Here is a 20079-nt window from a genome sequence, read left to right as displayed (position 1 = left end):
CTACGACACCAGCTGACCTCTGTGTCAATTGAACGACAGTAGTACTAATTCGAGGGCGTTACAATCAATTTGGTAAGATCGTTACCTGTCGTTTTGACTCGCTCTACCTCAAAAGTGACGAAATGATGAGAATTGCAGACAGAGGAATGATCTTTGATGGGATCCTAGAAGGCTAAGAGTTCAATGCTGCCATCTTGTGTATTTACTAGGCCATTTAAAAAGAATAGAAAGGCAGAACTTCTACCAAAACTGTTGAACAGTTTACTTCACTGATTTAAAAAGGTGTATTCTGACACACTGATATTTCATACATACCAAAGAGTCTTTTTAAACCATATCTGGCGATTTCAGCATCTAAACTAGAATAATTTACGGCTCATAGTTACACATTTATGACAGGTAGAATACATACAAAGAAACTACTCTTAGTCAAATTCAAGTGTTAATTTATTAAGTGAAACTATATCTTTAGGATGAGAGCCGAATGAAATGATCATGAACTCATGATGGAAGCAACAATCACACAACTATGGCAAGATAATATCTCTGTCATGTCTTGCCTAGCTAACTCCATTAAAAAATTCAAAGAGTTGTCAGTTGTCCATATAAGCCAGTCACTAACTGATCGCCATGCAGTGTTGCATTGTACCAGGCATTATTATACTCTTAAGAGCACTCAGTTCGCACCAACGTCAGTAAAAAGCAAATATCATTGCATAACACTATTAGCACCCCACCTCAAGTGACTTGTAGTTTTCATAAATTTTTCATCAAAGACATTTCTTATTAGGAGCATACTGCACACAGGTAGTAGAAGAATCTACCAATACATATATTTACGGGGGCAAAAAACCTTTTGTTGTAAATGAATGCAATTTCCGTGCAATAATACTTTGGTCATAGATCATAAATTTTGATTACTATGTTATGTGGGAATTTCAGGAAAAAATCATTATGGCAAAATAACTACCGTAGTGAACAAATGAAGAAGTAAAAAAAAATTGATTTCTGGAGTTTTTGTCCGTAATTATTGAAAATTAGAAAGGGCAGGTTTCCCACACATACTAATAATCTTAGCAGTCTTTTGAGGTTATTCTAATGTAGTTACTGGTACAGGTCTTTACGCATGGTTTTCATAATTCCAATTATTCCCCATTTTATAAATGAATAAGGAATAGGCTAGTGGATAATCTATAATGAATTATCAAACAGTATGACTTCAACGTTGTACCTCCCATATAAAATCTATACATAGAGTCGTAGAAGCAGTATTGGCAATGACATGGCCTGCACTTCAATTAATTAAATGCTGCATATAATTGGCAGGGTTGGTTTGGAAGCTTCAAGCTCAATCAAAACTGAAGGGCATGAATTGGGCTCCTAATGGAATTCAACAGGTCTGCTTAATATTGCATAAATTGCTACTCTGCATAATGGACTATTGTCTAGCATGCGTATGTGCTTTGTATACAGCTTCAATGGATTTGAGCAAATGAAGGGGTTGTTGAAAGTGGATGGGAGACTGGGGAGACTGGAGAGACAGGGGAAAGATAGAAAGTGAGAGATAGATAGAAAGAGATATAAATACTAAAATAGTGAAAGAATGATAGATTAAGGGAGACAAAAATAGAAAGGAAAGACAGAACAAGAGAGACAGACAAGGAAAGGGGGTGAGGGATAGAGAGGGATAGAGAGCGAGAAAGAATGAGGTAGAGAGCAAGAAAAAAAATGAAGTGAGACAAATTTAGCTGAAATAATTTAGAAAATAAAAAAGATCAGTGATATCAAACATGTGCATGGATTTAGCGAATATTTACAGATGACAATTATGATAATGAACAGTCTTCATCATTATCCAACATCTATCTTATCACCTACACACATCTACATACGACTCCCCAGTATTTACCTGTATCGCTGCCGGTGGTCATGTGTAGTGGTAATACAAAGTTCCTATAAATCCATATACGGCTTCAAGGCATGCATCCCCCATAAATCAACCTCATCACAGGCAGACAAATTATCATTCCAATCCAGTGAGTGACACGGAGCAAAAATCTTCAAGTGAATCATAAATCCAGTCGGTTTATTTCTCTATTCTCTCGATCCTCAGCGCCACCACAAAAATATATATCCACCTTCAGCAACGGTTGATGACTAAATGCGAGTGCAGTGAGTATTGAAGAAAAGGTGGGTTTTCTTTGTGTAAGGAGCTATTGGATTCAAGTGAGTGAGTACACACAGTGAGGCAGTGATGATGAATAACATAGAGCGAGCGTAGCTGCTGAGCTGACAAGGGTTCTCCATGAGCCAGCACTGTAACAATTACACCACCTTCTCCTCCAGTGGCCGGGGATTGAATGGCTTGACTGAGCGAGCAAGCCTCCCTGTCTGCTGAGCATGGGCAGTGGGCTCGATCCACTCACTTGGGGGGAGGAACGTAGGGAGACAACATGCCTGGCGATTCCTTACATAGTTTTTCACAGCATCTGTCGCACTCACAGAGCCGCTTTCATGCTTCGCTAACCAAACAAAATGGCTGCTCTAGTCACTTGTGTCAACCTGCCTTGGTACGCAGGGTTAGAGCATCAAGTACATGAATAGACTCTTGAAAAAAAATAACACTTTACAGTTTTTGTCATCTCTGTGTAAGGAATACCCATAACTGCTCAGTCCCATATACAGACAAGTTTGAATTATTAAAAAGGTGTGCACACATACCTCTTTCAACATACACTATCGATGCTTATCTTACGAGCTAGGAAAATCCATAACTATTTAATCTTCTTCATGGTCCAGAGCCTATCTTTCTTTTTGCATCAAGATTACAAAAGGCAAAGCCCCCCTGGATACAAATTCCATTTCTTGACTAACAATGGAGAAACATTCGGTCTGACTAGTCTTGAAGAGGGGAAAGACGGGAATGTTCATGTATTGATATGCAAATCTGACTGCTGGAGATCGAGCTTCAAGCCGGCTAGCGATCAATACGCACATCTGTGTGTGGGGACAGACTTTTCTCTTTCCAATGCAACGCACAATTGTGGCCGCTGCCTGATAGTATCGACCCCTGTCCGCCCGACAAAGGGGGCGATGTTTGGTCTGACCATAACACAGACTGACTTTCTTCTGTTCTTTTGTACGAGGGAAGGGGGTGGACAGGAGTGACATGAGAATTGTTTTGCAATACGGAGATCGAATCGCTTTTATCTTTCCAGGCATTCTACCCCCTAAACAGATGACAGTTTTCTCATCAAAACCCTCTGAATCGACTTTTGACATCAGTCTTTTCAATATAATCCCACAAGTAAAAGACATATCAATATCGGTCCATTAATGGCATTATGTTTGACATTCTACGGGTATAAAGTTTACAGTGTTTACATTCTTACATTCATTCTTGTTCTAAAATAAGGAAATATTAAACCTCAAAACAAACGGAATCTTGAACATTCACAAAGGCAAGGTGGGGGCTATCCCTTGCAACGAGATTTGCATTGTGTTTTAGATGCATTCAACTGATATCAGACTTGTTGGGTTTGCTCAATGCAGGAGGTCCACTGAATGTAAGCGGAACGCTTGAATAAAGGCATGCATACATGCATGTCTACAAAACCATGAATCATGTCGGCATTTCATTACAAAAGCTCAATAATAACATTACTGATGCTGTGATCAATTTGAAAGAAGAGAATATATCTCCCACAAGGCAATTCTGAACTAATTTTAATCACCTTTTTGGCAGCTACTTGTAAAAAAGTGAATAGTACATTCAAAAGTTTTTTTTAAACGCAAATGTTTTTTGAGGGGGAGGATAAGGGTGTGCCTAACACATACAAAACGTAATTCTACCATCAACATGGGCTTAATCATTCACACCTGCAGAGCAATACAGAATTATGGTTCCAAATCAAAATAATATTCCTTCTCCCCTCCCCCTCATTATTCTGGTGGTACCTACAAAGAATCTTTATACTCAGTAATACAAACTTGTAATAGGGTCTGTTAGGGGGTGGGGGGGGGGGGGGGTTACCTTTTATTGTGAGCTGTAAGATACACATTAAGAAGTCCCCCCCCCCCAAAAAAAAAAAAAAAAAACGGGGGGGGGGGGGGGGGGGGGAGAGAAAAAAAGCTGGATATCTACTTTTCCAACCAGAATACCAGATGTAGTACAATTAACTAACCCTTATACAGAAAAATTAGGATTCCCCCCCCCCTTTTTTTTTAATGTGGGGGGGGGGGGGGGTTGCTCTCTTTAAAGATTTGGGGGCCAAGTGCCTTATTAGTCCCAATCTATATTTTCATTGAAATATTGAGACCTACCTTACTTAGGATCCTCCTTTTCAAATGTTCATTCCTTCCACACCATCCTGCCTATTCTCTTCTATCCCTATTCCCTAGCAATCTTTATTTTGCAGATGTCTCATGTTTGATTTTCCCACATACCTGGCCCAGTGCACAAACAAATAGGAGTCCATGGCTGTTTGGAGTGGGGTCGAAGGTTAAGTGGTTACATTTTTCATCCCCTGAGTCATAAGGGTGATGGAGGAGGGGTGTGTATTTGAGCTTCATGTTCAATGGTGGAGCATGGGGGCCAGATATTAAGGGGCACCAGCATCATGAGGGGGGGGGGGGGGGGGGTAGGGCGTGTTGGTATTGCTTGAAATGACATGCACATAAAGAAGTGAAGAAGATTTTTTTTTGGGGGGGGGGGGGGGGTGGGAGCATCTTATTTCTATGTTGCCATTCCACTCCTCACCTCTTCCGTTTTCCTTATTCCCGTCCCTTTTCCTTTACTTCGCTTTTTGATAGGAAGCACATGCACCCCCCCCCCCCCCCCCCAGTAGCTATGCCAATGTATGTTGGTGTATGTCTTTCAGGGCGGCAACTCCTCCACAAATTTGCCAAATACTCTAGTCCAAGGCAATCAGAGTCCCCAGATATTAAATGTAAAGCCCAATCATGAGAATCATATGTAATGAGGGACGTTGATTGATGAGAGTTCCCAGACGAGTGACTAATATTATCCTTCACATGAAGGAAAGCATTTCACCAACAAAACAAAAAAATCTAAAGGAGGGGGGGGGGGGGGACACACCCTTCATGATATGATTTTTCTCAAGGGGCTCATATTTTCAATGACATAAAGATGGGCTCTTGGAAGTAAAATTCAGGAGCAAATTGGGAGCTATAGTACTCAGTAGCTCTAGAGTTAAAGTTGTTCCAAGCCTCTGCACATGAGCCGACATCCATTGAGCCCCTTTTAACATGACAGGGGGCCTCCTGTGAACTGATATCCCCTGCAAAAGTTTACTTAAACTACATGCCAGCATGTATCAAGTATGTTATTAATACAGATATGCAAACACGATCGACACCTTCAGAAGGCGTGTGATGCTGTTCTAATCTTTCGGGATCCATGTTTTCAGAAGCCATATCGGTTTGCAAATTCCTGCCACTGTCTTCAAGCAAGTAGAATGACGTGGGTAAACCTGTTAATGTTCAATGACGCCATTGTTTAAATAGAAACCGAGATAATAATGTATGATATTTGGGGCATGTTTAAACTTCCCAGTTGTGAGAATCGCAATTCAATTCCTTCTGCAAACACACTAAAGGTAGTAATAAATTTGGGCTAATGATACATTTCTAAGAGTCATAAGGTAGAAATTCCCTCAACAACCAACTTTGCAATAACATACTAATATTTATTACATCTATAAAAAAAACCCTGCTTGGGATTTTAAATCTTCTTTCTTCTTCAGTGTATTTGCTTCACAATAAAATCCCATTTGTAAGACCAAAAGACAAAGAAAATGAGGGAGAGAGAGAGAGAGAGGAAGCGGGAAAAAAAATGGTACTGCAAAATATTATATTGGGGAGAGGAAAAGAAATGATAAAAAGAAAGGAGGCTTCAGATGTAGATATAAATAAGATATAGATGGCACAAGAAAGAGAAGATAAAGAAAAAAAATACAAGAAAGAAAAAGAACCGAGATTGATAGAGAAAGAGAGAGAGAGAGAGAGAGAGAGAGAGAGAGAGAGAGAGAGCCGAGAGCAAACTCCAAAACTGGGTACACACGGCATATCATAGCAATGTTCAATATTGATAGATCATTGTAGACATACTTGTTGAAAGAGGGCTGGCACTTTTGAATGCAAAACAACTTTTATGATTGACAACTCTCATAAATGTCTGATGTAATAGCTTGATGGATCAGCCCAGAGACCTTTCGCTTTGGCAAAGAATCGCTACCCTCCTCGGTATGTTTGCCAATTTTTCCATCTTTTTTCCCTCTTTTTCAGATTTTCTTTGACTGCTTGACATTAAACCCGACTGGAGGCTGTATTCTTTCTATCACATAAAAAAGCAAGCTATGCTCTTACATGAGTTTGCTATTGTGTGCATTTGTTACACTGCGTAAATTATTTGAAAGCTATAAGAAAATAGACCTACTGGTAAAACAAATCAGCCCAATTTATGAAAAGGGCCAAAGAGTAAAACAAAAAAGATTTTTTAAGCGAATACTGTCTCATTCAAAGTTCCAATTTTTTCAGACAAAGAATTGTTTTCCAAAAAAGAGAAACCATTAAGATAAATTCACCTTCTGAGTCTCCACAAAACAAAAGAGCAATTGTCATTCTACTTCAATCATGATACGCCTCTTCGCTAATTAATACGAAGGTTTATATAATAACATATAAACTTTATTGAATAAAGTCTATGGGGCATCCAAGGCCAACATATTTTATAATCATCTGGGTATTATCATAAAGTGCTTGCAAAACTAATAACTTTATGAGAAGCTAAAGTGAAACATGATTTGAAGGTCTTATTTTGACACCCTCCAACGATCAATACAATACCAATGTTAGCAAAGCACCACCATAGTTTTTAAAGTTATCAAATCCTTGAAGTTTAAAACAATGACCCACTAAAAACGATGAGGCTTCGCATGGCACTGAAACTGCTCAGAGTTTCAAACTATGATGTGAACCGAACTTATATCATTTGCAGTTGGCACGTTCAAAAGACACGGTCCCTGGGAACCTATATGCCCTTGGGTAAACTCCATAGACACTAAGCAAACAGCCCCCATACTGAGACAAATAAAGTAATTAGTGAAATATTAAATGATGACGGTGATATTCTTCAATGGTAAACACATTCCTTCACACACCGGCAAGATAAAGATTGTAGCAACACGTGACGCTTTTGGAACACTACTGAGCTTTACCACTTTATGCTAACGTAACAGCCATAAAGTCTATTGAATGTAGATATTTTTTAATGTGAAGATTTATGGAAACAATAAACAGGAATTTGAAATGTAGCTGAGTGGGTAAAATCTTTATACAAAAAAGAAACTTAATACACCCATATTTAAAGCATCTGATGGAAGACATGGAATCAGAGATGTGGTCTACTACAAGAACATGAATTGTTTTTAAAGATATTTGTTTGTTATGTAATAGTCACAAATACCGAAAGACCTTTAAAAAATATTTGGAATAAAAAGACCTTTGCAGAATATTCAGAAATAGAGATTGATCTGTAGTGAATATTCAATGATGCCAATATATGTTAGGGACTATTTCAAGATATTTAAACTTTCCTACAATAAAGCAATTCCTTTACAACTTGATCCTAATGCCCTCTGTTAAAATTGAAACTAGTAAATTCAAACTTCTTAGAACATTTTAGAGTTACTCACCTGTATGATCAAATACATAGAAGGTTCCAGCAAAGATGATGAAGAAGAAGAGATAATCATCCACACACAAGGAAGGTTGGGAAGAGAAAGGGAGAGAAATAGAGAAACATCATTAATGATATATTAATTTAGAAGTTTCATAGATATATGTATTAACTTTTGATAGTTCAAAATACTGCTTACTTAAAAAAGAAACAACTATATTCACTTTGATATGAGCTATACAAAATATGGCAGCAGTATTCTTGGGACATGACTGACAATAACCATATAATACCCTTTTATTGAGTCATGTCACATATATTCTGACTTTCAGCATATTGGACAATAAAAATCAAAGGCTTTTCACACATTTTCTTTAAAAAGGACCCACACAAATAATGCAACATTGATATTGATATCAGAGTTTACACAAAATATTTACATAGTGACCTGTTTCAATGGATATTATGATGCTCTGCAAAATAGATCGTGAAATTGCCTCTATGCAGGTGAAAACATTGTGATATGGTGAATATATTTCTTTGTAATGATGACAATTCAAAGGTCGCCTCAAAATGAAAAAGATTTCATTTAAATTGAAAGAATTTTCAGCTCTGAAATATGACACACCTCTCCAATATTCAAAGTGCGTGGGGGAATTGAAAGAGAACAGTGCAAAGAAGGTTAACATGACATATTTGTTGACATCCAGTAAAATAGAATATGATTGATACATCCCAGGCCTTTTACCATGTAATTGTAAAGGTTGATAATCGGTGGCAAAGTATGCCCAGTAATAACTATACTTTTGTGACTGTCAAAATTATTTTTTGTGACTGAATAAAACTGATTCAAGTCGGAATCAGTGGGCAGACGCTGTGTTTTTTTAGTCATTATGTAAGTGGGTGCTCCAGCCGCAGGGCCCTTTACTTTAATATAATTGGAGAGAAAAAAAATTGTGAAAATGTAATCCAACAAAAATGCTGAAATATGACAGTCAATTATTGCAGGTATGCAGTTTTAAAGAAATTTGTTTCTCCTAAAGGAACAATTTGAGGAAAAAGAGAAGATTTGTAAAAGAAACAATTTATTTAGATATATTCCATTTTGTTTTTGTCAAAAAAGGCTAGTCAGAATGTGTCACACCAAAATATAAGGCATATGAACCATTTATTCATTTAAACATTTCTATTTATAAATAAAAGGTGAATTAATCCACTTTAAAGAAATGGGCCTCACCCAAATCCAACAATTTGAGATGTAAAAGTTACAGTCCATCCCAAACTAAAGACTCTACAATGGCTTGCCATGATGTGTAACCAAAAATAAATGATGTATAAACTATTTATTGATTAAAAGAATCCTATTTATAATCAGAGGGGGCCATTATACCAATGTCCTTCCCACCTGTCTATAGCATTGCAATACAAAAGAGAGCCATATGATGTAAGAAATCTGATCAATAATTTATCAACAGGAGATTATAGTATCATGATATGTGTTCCTGTTTTCTAGGCATCAGCTGCATAACACATTATAAAATAGGCCCATCGTCTGTATGAAAAGCAGAAGCCATTTCTCTGTTTAAATGTTTTGAATTTTGATTGTAATAAAGGAAATCGCAATGAGAATAATGTTTGAGGGCTTCCCAGAGGAATATAGGAGTGATTAGGAATAGATATCAAATATAATATGTTGATTGATCAGATGTAATAGTATCCAAGATATTTATTGATAACCTTGCCAAAAAATAGCAAAAAACAACATTACTGAACATCTCATGGCAGAGAAAATTTGATGAACAGAAAAAAAAAGTTTGATGAAGAACAAGGCCACTTGAAATACAGCTACAAATGATGCAAACAAAAATAAAAAGATGCAGAGGTATCTGACAAAATTCTGAATTACCTTTGTCATTTCACATCTACCTCATTGTAAAATAAAATCAAATATCCATGATGCATTGTCCAATGAAATGGGCTCAGGCAAGTATTGATCGATCTTAAAACCAAGCTTGAAGTAATGAGATAGCTGTTCTCCCTTTCTAGGTCCATGCACACTCCTTGTATAACGATACCCGAATCAAAGATCTTCAAATGATCTCCAGCCAGCTCGTCTTTAGAATCAAAGACTGTGGAATGCATTTCGCAAACACAGTGGAGATAAGTCCATCTTGTTTGTTTGTACACTTCATCAGTATTACTAACATCATAATGGATAGCCATAGAGGGGGCAATTTACAGCCATATGGCAAATATGGCTGTCTTCTCCCCGCATTCAAATCAGCCTTACATCACTGATCAGTAACTCTATACACGTCTCATCTTTTGAGATGGGTGTCTTCGAGCAGTGTTTTTTAATCAAATACAAATATTGTTTGTAAGCCTGGCTGCTGGTAAGCCGGCTGACAAATAGTGTTAGAACCCTCCTCCTCTTAAATGAAAAATATCGGAATATGCCTCGCATCAGTACACGGCTTCATATAGTCGAGAGAATGGTAGTCCTAAGAAAAAGCTCTTATCTCATGCTGCATCGATTGACACCACAATCAAATCAAACATTTCAAAGAACTTTCAAGTGTTATTTTCACCCACCTGACTTTGTGGACAATCCACCGCCAATTTCAAGAATTGTTTTTGCGTCTCCATCTAAATCCTGGGACATACATTAGCGCTTGCTGACTAATGATGAATCCTTGAGCAAATGTTATTCTCTTCGTTTGCTATGTTCTACCAATAGAGATACCGGTAGCCATAACAAAGAAACAAGTTGGTGTGCATAATCTTAAACTAAACTAGGAATTGGGTTATCAGCAGAACTTCTTCAGCCATAAATAACAGTGATAACATCCGCACTCAAAATGATAACTTTGATACTCAATTTTATTCAAAAGACAAATTCTTGTTTCTTCTCTTCTAGGGACAAAATCCTGAACGAAATCTCGTTCACGAATGTGAAGTTTCACAAGGAACCCAACTAGGACCTCTACTATTCCTTGGTATGCCATTTAGCTACAGACGTAATAAAACACAGTAATGAATTAGATTTAATAAGTAATAAGAAGGCTATTAGAAACTTCCAATACTCATTAACGATAATGAGACGCTCAGTAGGATGCTCTGCAGGGACCTTTCAGATTTCTCCTCTCTCTGTCTTTCTCTCCTCTCTCCCACTCTTATATTTGATCCTCCTTTCTCTCTCTACTTCTGTAACTTGCTTTTCTCATTCCACTGATTTGTCTCACTTTTTCACCTCACTCAATCGACCCCCCCCCCCTCTCTCTCTCCCATTTCCCTTCTCTGAACACCTCCTTCTTTGTTTCCATCATTCTTTCTTTCTCTCTCTCTCTCTCTCTCTCTGTTTGAGGAGGTGGCAAGCAGTCTTAATGAATCAATTAAGCTACCTAACTGGTAAAACTATAAGATCATCACATTCTTATTGATACAATATCCCTTATACTGAGAGCTAGACATCTTATGAATCAATTTTCATACATTCTACGCAGTTATGATAAATATCTGAGGGAACATGCAATGAAAGTGTGAAAATCAGACTAAAAGGATATATAGGGCATTAGAAGAGTGGCATCAAAGCACTAATGGACAAAGCGTGACCTCACGGCTCACGCTTACATAAGAAATCAGATCTTGCGCCCGACTCCATCCATTAATTAATTAAGTTAATTAAACACAGCACCATTAAACAAAAGATGCAAGTAAAATATAAAGCATAGGCAAAGACAATACAATTAATCCTTGAATACAGAGTATTCAAAAGGGGCTGTCTGATTACACTCTGATTATAATTCTGTAATTAATTCTGCAACCTTATGATAGTCACTCTGAGGTTGCATACTTTACCACTGAATTATGACTCTGGTGCTTTGCAATTTCACTTTGTAAAATGCTATATGAATCAAACTTACAGTCTACAAGTAACGGATGTTGTTTTTACCTGGGTGCTCTCTGCATATTTCTATAAGGTATGGGTAGTCCAGGTATGATAAAGTGTCCTGTATTTAATGACTTGTCCTTGTATGATTAACAACACAAAATATCTCTTGAAGAACAAACACCTTCCCCCTCCACCCCCTCCTTGCAAAAAGCTCTGGTCTGGTGTCTAGAGGGGTGGTAAGCTGTAAGGCTAATATTGAGCAGGATTTGATCTTTGCAGAGGGGTAAAGAGATGGTGGTGGTAGGGGTGATGGTAGGTGGTGGAGGGGTAATGAAAGAGGTGCACAAAGCTATGCAAATCTTGGGGACATGGTCACTTTAGAGGGGTGATAAAAATTACCCTTAGAACTTCATTAGCTGGCCAAACAGACAAATAAGATTATACACAGGTAGGGCTCAGCAGTGGATACTACATGTACATGTGGGAACAGAGGTGTCTAATAATCTTTGTACGGTGTCAACTAGCTATGCGCTTGATTTAGGAAAATGTTAAAATCAAAGGAGAAATTGATGTACAAAACTTTGAATAATATTCTCAAGAATCTTCTTGTAATAAAGAAAAACAAGTTCAAATGAACTTTGTTTACAAAGTTACAGGTTAGCCATGCATTTTCAAATTCCTCTCGAAGATACTTTGTGTTATTTTTTTCACAGCTTCGTAACAATAAGAAACGATGCCCATCTGCCATTCCAAGGAGGTAAATTACACTAAAGAATGTCCTCAAATAAAAGAGAAACAAATCGCTGAAATTGGGCAACACAAATCCTTCTCCATTCACTGTATACATCTAGTAATTCCTTCATATACAATAGGCATGTAGACTTACTGATGCACCAACAACAGTCTGGCTTTGGAAGAAATGTGATCGGTGACTTATGTAAAAGAACGACAATAGATGTTTATTCCGGTAAGCAGACCAGAATAACAATGTGGATTTTAACGACCATTTGATTGCTCAGTATAATTACCTGAAAAAAGCTTGGAAAATTCCACAAGCTTTGTAGAAATTGTGTCTTTCTGTGTTAAACAGATACCTGGTATGCAAGTTTTACACACTCAAAATCCATCACTCCTTTTTTCCTAGTAAAATAGAGAACTCAGAAAGAAGTTTGAATAAAATCCATTTTTGTTTCAGTTTCCAATTAAAACATTTTACTACAGAAAAATTATATCATTTAAATTTAGTTTCAGGACATAATTGATTCAAACACAGCAGGACATCATCATGTTTGCAGGGAGTAACAAATTATGCCATGGCAATAAATGATCAAATGAGGATTGAGTGGCTGCTGTTGTAAAAGATGATGCATAAACTATGCAGCTGTATGATGCAATTGCAAGTACATGAACAAATTTCATCAAGAAACCAAATATAATATGCAAACTTACCAACTGAAAAGCACCAGATTACAATATAATTTCCACTGTCTGAATAACACGTGAAGACACCTAACTGGCAATGTAGAATGATCCTTTAATACTCGTGTATAAAAACCCACAGAATATAAATTCCTTGGCTGCAATGTCTGGTTTAATAACTATTCCAAGTTCCCAAGAAACAAATGCATAAGAAATGGGTGAATCAATTCAACAAATCAAGATAATCTGCCAAAATGAGAGAAAAGTGGCAGAAAATGGCACAAAAACGCTTCGTCTCGACATTACAGGCTTTACAGCTCTCCCGTAGACCATAATGCATGATAAACTGTCAAGAAGGTATGCTGGTTTGAGAATGAATGGATATTTGATGCACAGCAGCTTTAGCCGGCTTCGTTGTCGGGGGCAAAGTTCACTTTCAAAGGCAAAGCAACTCTATATGGTGACGGCACGGTGACGGAGCTCAAATATTGGTCTTCACCTACACACCGAGTATAAGATGTCGCTGAGCAAAGAAAAACAGGTCCAGAAACAAAGCCCACCATGACTGGACGTTAAAGAAATGTCACATGACGGTGAAAAATGAAAGTAAAAAGAAATATAACATTCAATGCTCTAATAACTCCCAAGTCATCTAGATAGCAAAAGAAATTGTAAAAAGAAACAGAAATATCTATGTCAATATACAGGTTGAAAGAAACAGATTTTCTTTGCTTTTCTAATACAATTCTGTTGCTCTTTTGTGAGATAGTCAGAGGCCGGAGGAGGCTGTAAAAAGGACAGTTGATTTTTATCTCCACACATATATGTAGAACTAGGAGGACATTGGACAAAATGTTCTTTTCTTAACTGACTTTAAAAAGAAATCCTATTGCTATTTCACGTAAATTAATCCTTTCCACACTGATAATGACAGTATCATTAATCTATCTCTAATGCTCTACTATTAAAAGCTTCTGGGATGTCACCAAGTCCACATTCTGGCATTATCGTAATAACTATTACATCCACAAATAAATATTGTGAAGTCATCAGGGCATATCATACAAATTCATTTCACATTCCAGGCACTGCTGGAAATAAGATTACTCCATAAGAACTATCAAGCCGACCGAAAAATGATGCCTTTCTCTCCAAATCCTTCCACCTTTCAGCACTCTTGTCCTGCCGATGCCCGACAAAAGAACGTCATTTCAGTTGTGAAAACATCAACTAAAAATAGCCCCCAGCCGATATCAGATGGACAATAAATGGCCAAATATGGCATTCATTGCATATTTGAACACATGCAACAATACCGCAGCAAAATAAACCTTGCCAGGCATATTTTTCTAATAAGCACGCTTTGGGTCGATAATATGGGTTGGGGTAATACGGTGAAAAGATACTCGTTGACACTTACTAACCCTCAACTCTAATCCACTTGTTGATATTTCGTAGAGCACTCATCAAAACGAAATGCTGGAATTAGTTTTGACAGTATGTCCACTGTTCACTTTTGAAGTCTTTACTTGTCCACTCAGGAGTTGAACCATAAAAAAATGTTATGAAAATATTTAAAACCAACCATACTAATTCATAGCTCTCATTTTCTTCTAAATATTTTGATGGTCAATAGTTATAATAAATTAAAATAATATATCCTTACCAATGTGAATAATTATTACCTTTTTACAAACACAAAGGTTCACTCCAAATTCTATCTCCTTTAATCTTATGATGTGTAAAATAAAAATAGAACTACAGTGAAACCTGTATACAAAGACTACTGAAGGGAGACAAGAAGAGAGATTTTTATGCACAGGTTCATATATACACATTCCAATGAAAAACACAGAAAGTGTAACCTTTATAGGCAGGTAGTCCTTCTATACAGGTGGTTGCTAAAGCATATTTCACTGTACCTGCCTATCTCGCAGAAGTTCATTAAACATTATAATACTACCTATTGTTCAAGGTGAGAAAATGGAAAATTGCATAATATTATTTTCAATTTTTATCTCACTACATGTATGTACAGTGCAACCTCCATTTTAAAACAGAAAACCTTTAGTTTTGTGATTTGTGTGAGAAAATGATTTTCCCACCGTGGGAAATCCCCATCATTAACTTTATCCTTTATCTATATCCGCTCATACAATATTATTGATAACTGAGTAAATATATGCATACCTTTAGAATTGCCAGAATAAAACAATATGTTTTTCGTCACACGGCTCCCGCGCAAATTCCTAACAAATATGATAAACAGAGCCCAAAGTGCAGAGTCTTCCAACAGCATATCATTTTCAAATTGCCAAATAAATAAATGCATTTTATGATAATCGAGACATGATCTAGGGGTACTTATGTAAAAGAATGACTACTTAAGTCATCAATTTTCTTTGGTCAAGTGGGAATAGGCAAATAACTTTAAGGGTGTTGTTTATTGGCACTAGTCTTTTTATTATCTTGTTATCTTACTAGACAATGTACTTTTACGAGAATGATACATTAGACATATTTTCACGAATGGAAAATAGCTAACATATGAATCATAATTCGATAAAGAGTTTTCTGTTCAAATAAAATAGCTTTAATGTGCTTTATATTTTGTTTCTTATTTTCTACTGAATTACTGAGAAATAATCAGCAACGAGGGGTAAAACTAAAACTATTTTTAAAAGGGGAGAATGATACATTAGACATATTTTCACGAATAGAAAATAGCTAACATATGAATCATAATTCAATAAAGAGTTTTCTGTTCAAATAAAATAGCTTTAATGTGCTTTATATTCTGTTTCTTATTTTCTGATGAATTACTGAGAAATAATCAGCAACGAGGGGTAACACTAAAACTATTTCTAAAAGGGGGGAAAACCTCATGAGAATAAAATAATAAGTAAGGATGATAGATTAAGCGCCATAAAAACACATGGTTGCAATTGTGACAAATAATTACGATGATCATGCGAGGATGTTTATTCAATTGGAGTATTAGCAGGTTTCTAAATACATTTTAGGGGATTTCTAAAACACACATGGCTACAATTGTGAAAAAGGATGACGTTATTCATGTATCGGAGCAGTCGGGAATCTAAAGAATTACATTATTATAGGAGATACCATGACAAAGTATGACAACGTTTGCAATCAGTTTTGCCCACACAGAAGTCGAATGGAGAACGACAGATCAAAATTCATACAATCTTAGGACAATACAAGACTTGGAACAATGGAAACACGTTGGTACAAGTATGCTGGATGAATGCAGACTCAAACTTGTAGTCTACTGAAAGACTTTAGTGATCTAAAAGGTCCAGATGAATACCCAAGGATTGTCCCTTTACACTATCGAAATCAATATTGAACATTTCTTACTGGCTTATGCCATTCATCTGAAGTTGGGGGATAGAGAATCATTGTAACTGCCTGGTAAAACAGAGATGGTCACTGGCTAGCTCAAAAGGGGTGAGGGATTAAAGGAGGGGGCAAGAGAGTCAGTTGGTGGAGGGGTAGGAGGGGGGGGATTAGACAATGAAGTATAACTGTCATTGATGCAACAGAGGGATTATTCTGGACAATGGGGAGAGGATGAGGTTAATGTGATAGAGAGGACACCATGTGGAGAAGGTAATATACACTTTAGGGTTGGGGAGAGTGATGAAGAGAGTGAAGATGTGCAACTTTAAGATCAACAGAATTGATCAGTCAAAACTACAGGAACATCTTCAAAGTGGAAAATAAAAGTGGCTGCATTGAGCATTGTGCATAATTTAGTATTAAAATACTAGGAAAAACTATTGTCTGAAGCTAATTAGTTCTCTACAATATACTGATAGATAGAAAGATTTAAAAAAAAAAAAAAGCATACTGTATTGTAAAATGTCAATTATCCTTTTCAATTGAAATGATTTTAAAATTTCTAGTAAATAGTATGAATAGGAAGGTAAGTAAAACGTGATATTTCTTGAAACTAATATGATTACTGTGAGATTCTTGCCTCATGCCATGTAACATAATGTTCTCATGCCAAACAATGGAAGACAAGGGAATCCATTATTTGAAGTGGACATGGAAAATATCGTATTTATAAAGATAAATGCGATTGCATTGTGAAAAAACGGTCTGGAATCGATCAGAAAAGGTTGATAATCTAGCATCTAAGTATTGGTGTGTACTACAAGGTTCTGGAATCATCAAAATGATAAGAAATTTGGCCCAGTCTTGGTAAAGTTACAAGCACTGTACACAGAAAGATGTATATGGGGCTACACAAACATGTGGCATAAAAATCTGTCCCAATTTGTATGTTGTTACATGCTAAATTAAAGATATGAAAGCATTTAAAGAGTCATCTTTTTGAGGGAACATTTTTCATCTGATGTTCTTCCACGCTTGCATTATAACAATGGTAACGCTCACAAATTACTTGCCACCTCTTCCCAGAATTCAAGAGATTAAATGATAGCTAGACAAGACAAAAATAGAGCACAGGGAGGAGGAATCACACCAAATCTCACTGAAGGTTGCAAACAGTCAATATCGTCTTCATTTCTCCTTGTAAAAAAGAAAGACAGTCTTTAAATCAATACAGCTCTGATCATGCAGCACATTTATTCACATACGAACTGCAAGAGACAATGACCAAAATTACTCCATTGAAGCAAGTCTGTCTACAAGGTCCAGAACTACAATAGGATGATATGGCCTTCGTCTGGTGATGGGTATTTACTCATCGATCTTCATCTCCTATTTTTGTTTTGAAGTAACGTTTTGGGTTTCTCTTTTCAGGGATATCTCAATTAATTCTTGGATTAAGGAATGTCAGATAGAGTCACACCTAACTTTAATAGTGGCCACCTCTCTATAAAAGCCACCTGTACACAATGATCATCTACAGCGCCTCCCTCTAGAACCTGCATAGAAAGGTCGCCTGTCTACAGTGGCCACCTGTAGAATCTTCTGTAAGAATAGGCCTTGTAGAACCTGTCTATAGAGGCCTCCTAAAAGAACCCCCTGTTTATAAGAGTAGCCCTTAGAGTTGCATGCAGAACCTGGCTAGAAAGGCCACCTGTTGACAATGGCCACTGATTTAAATGTATATCTAATTAAATGAGGATAGAAATAATTCATTACATCAGCTTACATCCTCAAAAATGACCATGATCAGAAGAGAGGTTTTCCACCTCACTTCTACTGTTAGACCTGGCCTCAGGTCATCATATGCATGTATGTGCACCCTTTGGCAAAAGACACATCTGACCTTGCTTTACTAATACCTACTGGTAAACATGTCTAGAAGTGCTACTTGATTAAGGTGCGAAAGAAAAAGCCCCCTCTTTCTTGTCATTTTCTTTTTTTGCAATACAATTGATGGCCGGATTTGGAGTGAAAAACGTGACCTTATGAGTGTCTTTTCACAAGATGCCAATGCTTACAGATTACCGGTACACAGTTTTACCTCATATTACATCTTAAGAAGGCTATACACTATCTTGTCAATATCTAGCTGTTTGTAAACAAGATTTTCCCTCCACTGACAAGAACTTTAATGGATGACTGAGTAAGAGAAATGCTCCTGAATTGAACATCCCGTTAAAGGCTAGTTACAATTTTGCCCAAAGATGTTCTTTTACTTGCTATTAAAATGGAATATATGTTTGAAAAAATGTCTACATCTGAAATGAGTTGGCATTTCTTTTTCTCAGGGCTGGTTTAGGAATGTCATATAAGTTTTTAGAAATGTTAAATTTTAGCATCTTTCAGAATCGAGGTACACAGATTAAGCTGTATGGGTTTTTTTTCTTTGTTTTTCAAAAGAACACTTAAAAAAATAATAGCTTTACTTCTACTCAAGAAAGCAGTTATATATATAGGTGAAATTAGAGTCTGACAAACTTTAAAAAATATCTAAAAATGCAAGAAACAAAAACTTTTTCTTACCTGTATGCAAACGGGGACACTTTATAGATTTCCATCATGGTATTTTTAAAAATATATTTAAATTTGTGTTTGTCCTCCAGCTGTTCCAACAAAACTCTTCTGAAAACAGAAATATGAATGAGCAAGTACAATGCCAGTCCTATATTAAGCCAAGTCCTAATGACAAATGATCTTCAATTGCCAAAGTCAGAGAACAACAAAGATGAAGTTGCATGATATACAGTCCATTTATGAAATATCCATATCCAATCATGAAGTATATATCTACAGGAAGATTATCTCTGGAAAAACGATTTACTTGCTCCAAAATTAGATGGAAAATTGTGGAAGTAATCTCTTTTGTGACTGCCCTCCCTGCTCTACTTACTCCGTCTGTCTGGTTCTCTGTTTCCCAAGACCACTTCAAGGCGCAAGTCCTAACTTGAGAGTACAGAAGGTCCTTGGCTCAATAAGCCTCTCATGGTCCGTTGACTCACAGCAGCTCAAGAAATCCCTCCCTCCTAGTCCTATCAACTAGACTACCAGTATACCTTCACTCTGAAGACATTCACCCCCACCCCACCCCCCACACACACAATGAACCCCCCAGCGCTTCCATAAAAGAGATCGACAAAAGACAAAAGACGCTGGCGATAGAGAGCTTCCTGTCTTGGACTTGTTCCTTTGGATTCTTTTGATACCACTTGAATGTATCCAGGAGATTGAACCCTTTAGAGACATCAACAAAGGCTTATTCTCTCTTTGATCACCCGGGTATCAAAAGATATTCAACTTCCATGGGATGTCAACACTTACTGAGAATAAGGGTTGATAACCTCAAATATGGTGATTTACTTTTATTGGAAGTCTTTGTTATTTCTGCTATAGTTTCCCTGACGGTGACATTAATTTTAATAAAACCTAAACTCAGCTTCAACTTTGATAACAAAACATGATACTCTTGATAAAGTTCGACTCTTTATTTTGTTTGTAATAGTATTTTACTTTTATTGATCCTGTCCTTTAATAAATTATGATAAAAACAAAGAAATGTTTATCTTTCAGCCATCAGCCTTATGAAATCTCTCATGAGAGTCCAAGTTCTTATAATAGGCCTACTTAAAAAGCAGGGATTGTATTTACA

General features: G+C 36.7%; 1 protein-coding gene across 3 annotated transcripts in view; it reads right to left on the bottom strand.

Moving 5' to 3' along the window:
- Positions 1 to 19461, bottom strand: part of LOC578304 (protein Shroom3) — a 56742-nt gene extending 37281 nt beyond the window's left edge. The window contains exon 1 of one of the 3 annotated variants that reach the window (XM_003725092.3): positions 18957 to 19461. In XM_003725092.3, the coding sequence (XP_003725140.2) occupies positions 18957 to 18994 (38 nt within the window). In that variant the 5' untranslated portion in view covers positions 18995 to 19461. Of the gene's footprint in view, positions 1 to 1909; positions 4032 to 10291; positions 10975 to 18956 lie in introns of those variants that run through there. The other 2 variants (XM_030980699.1, XM_778480.5) reach the window with 2 other exon arrangements.
- Positions 19462 to 20079: the final 618 nt, after the last annotated feature.

The sequence above is a fragment of the Strongylocentrotus purpuratus genome, unplaced genomic scaffold (assembly GCF_000002235.5).
Source record: "Strongylocentrotus purpuratus isolate Spur 01 unplaced genomic scaffold, Spur_5.0 spur5_scaffold_11, whole genome shotgun sequence".
Classification (NCBI taxonomy): domain Eukaryota; kingdom Metazoa; phylum Echinodermata; class Echinoidea; order Camarodonta; family Strongylocentrotidae; genus Strongylocentrotus; species Strongylocentrotus purpuratus.
Note: the sequence above shows the minus strand (reverse complement) of the source record. Positions and strands in the feature narration are given on the sequence as shown.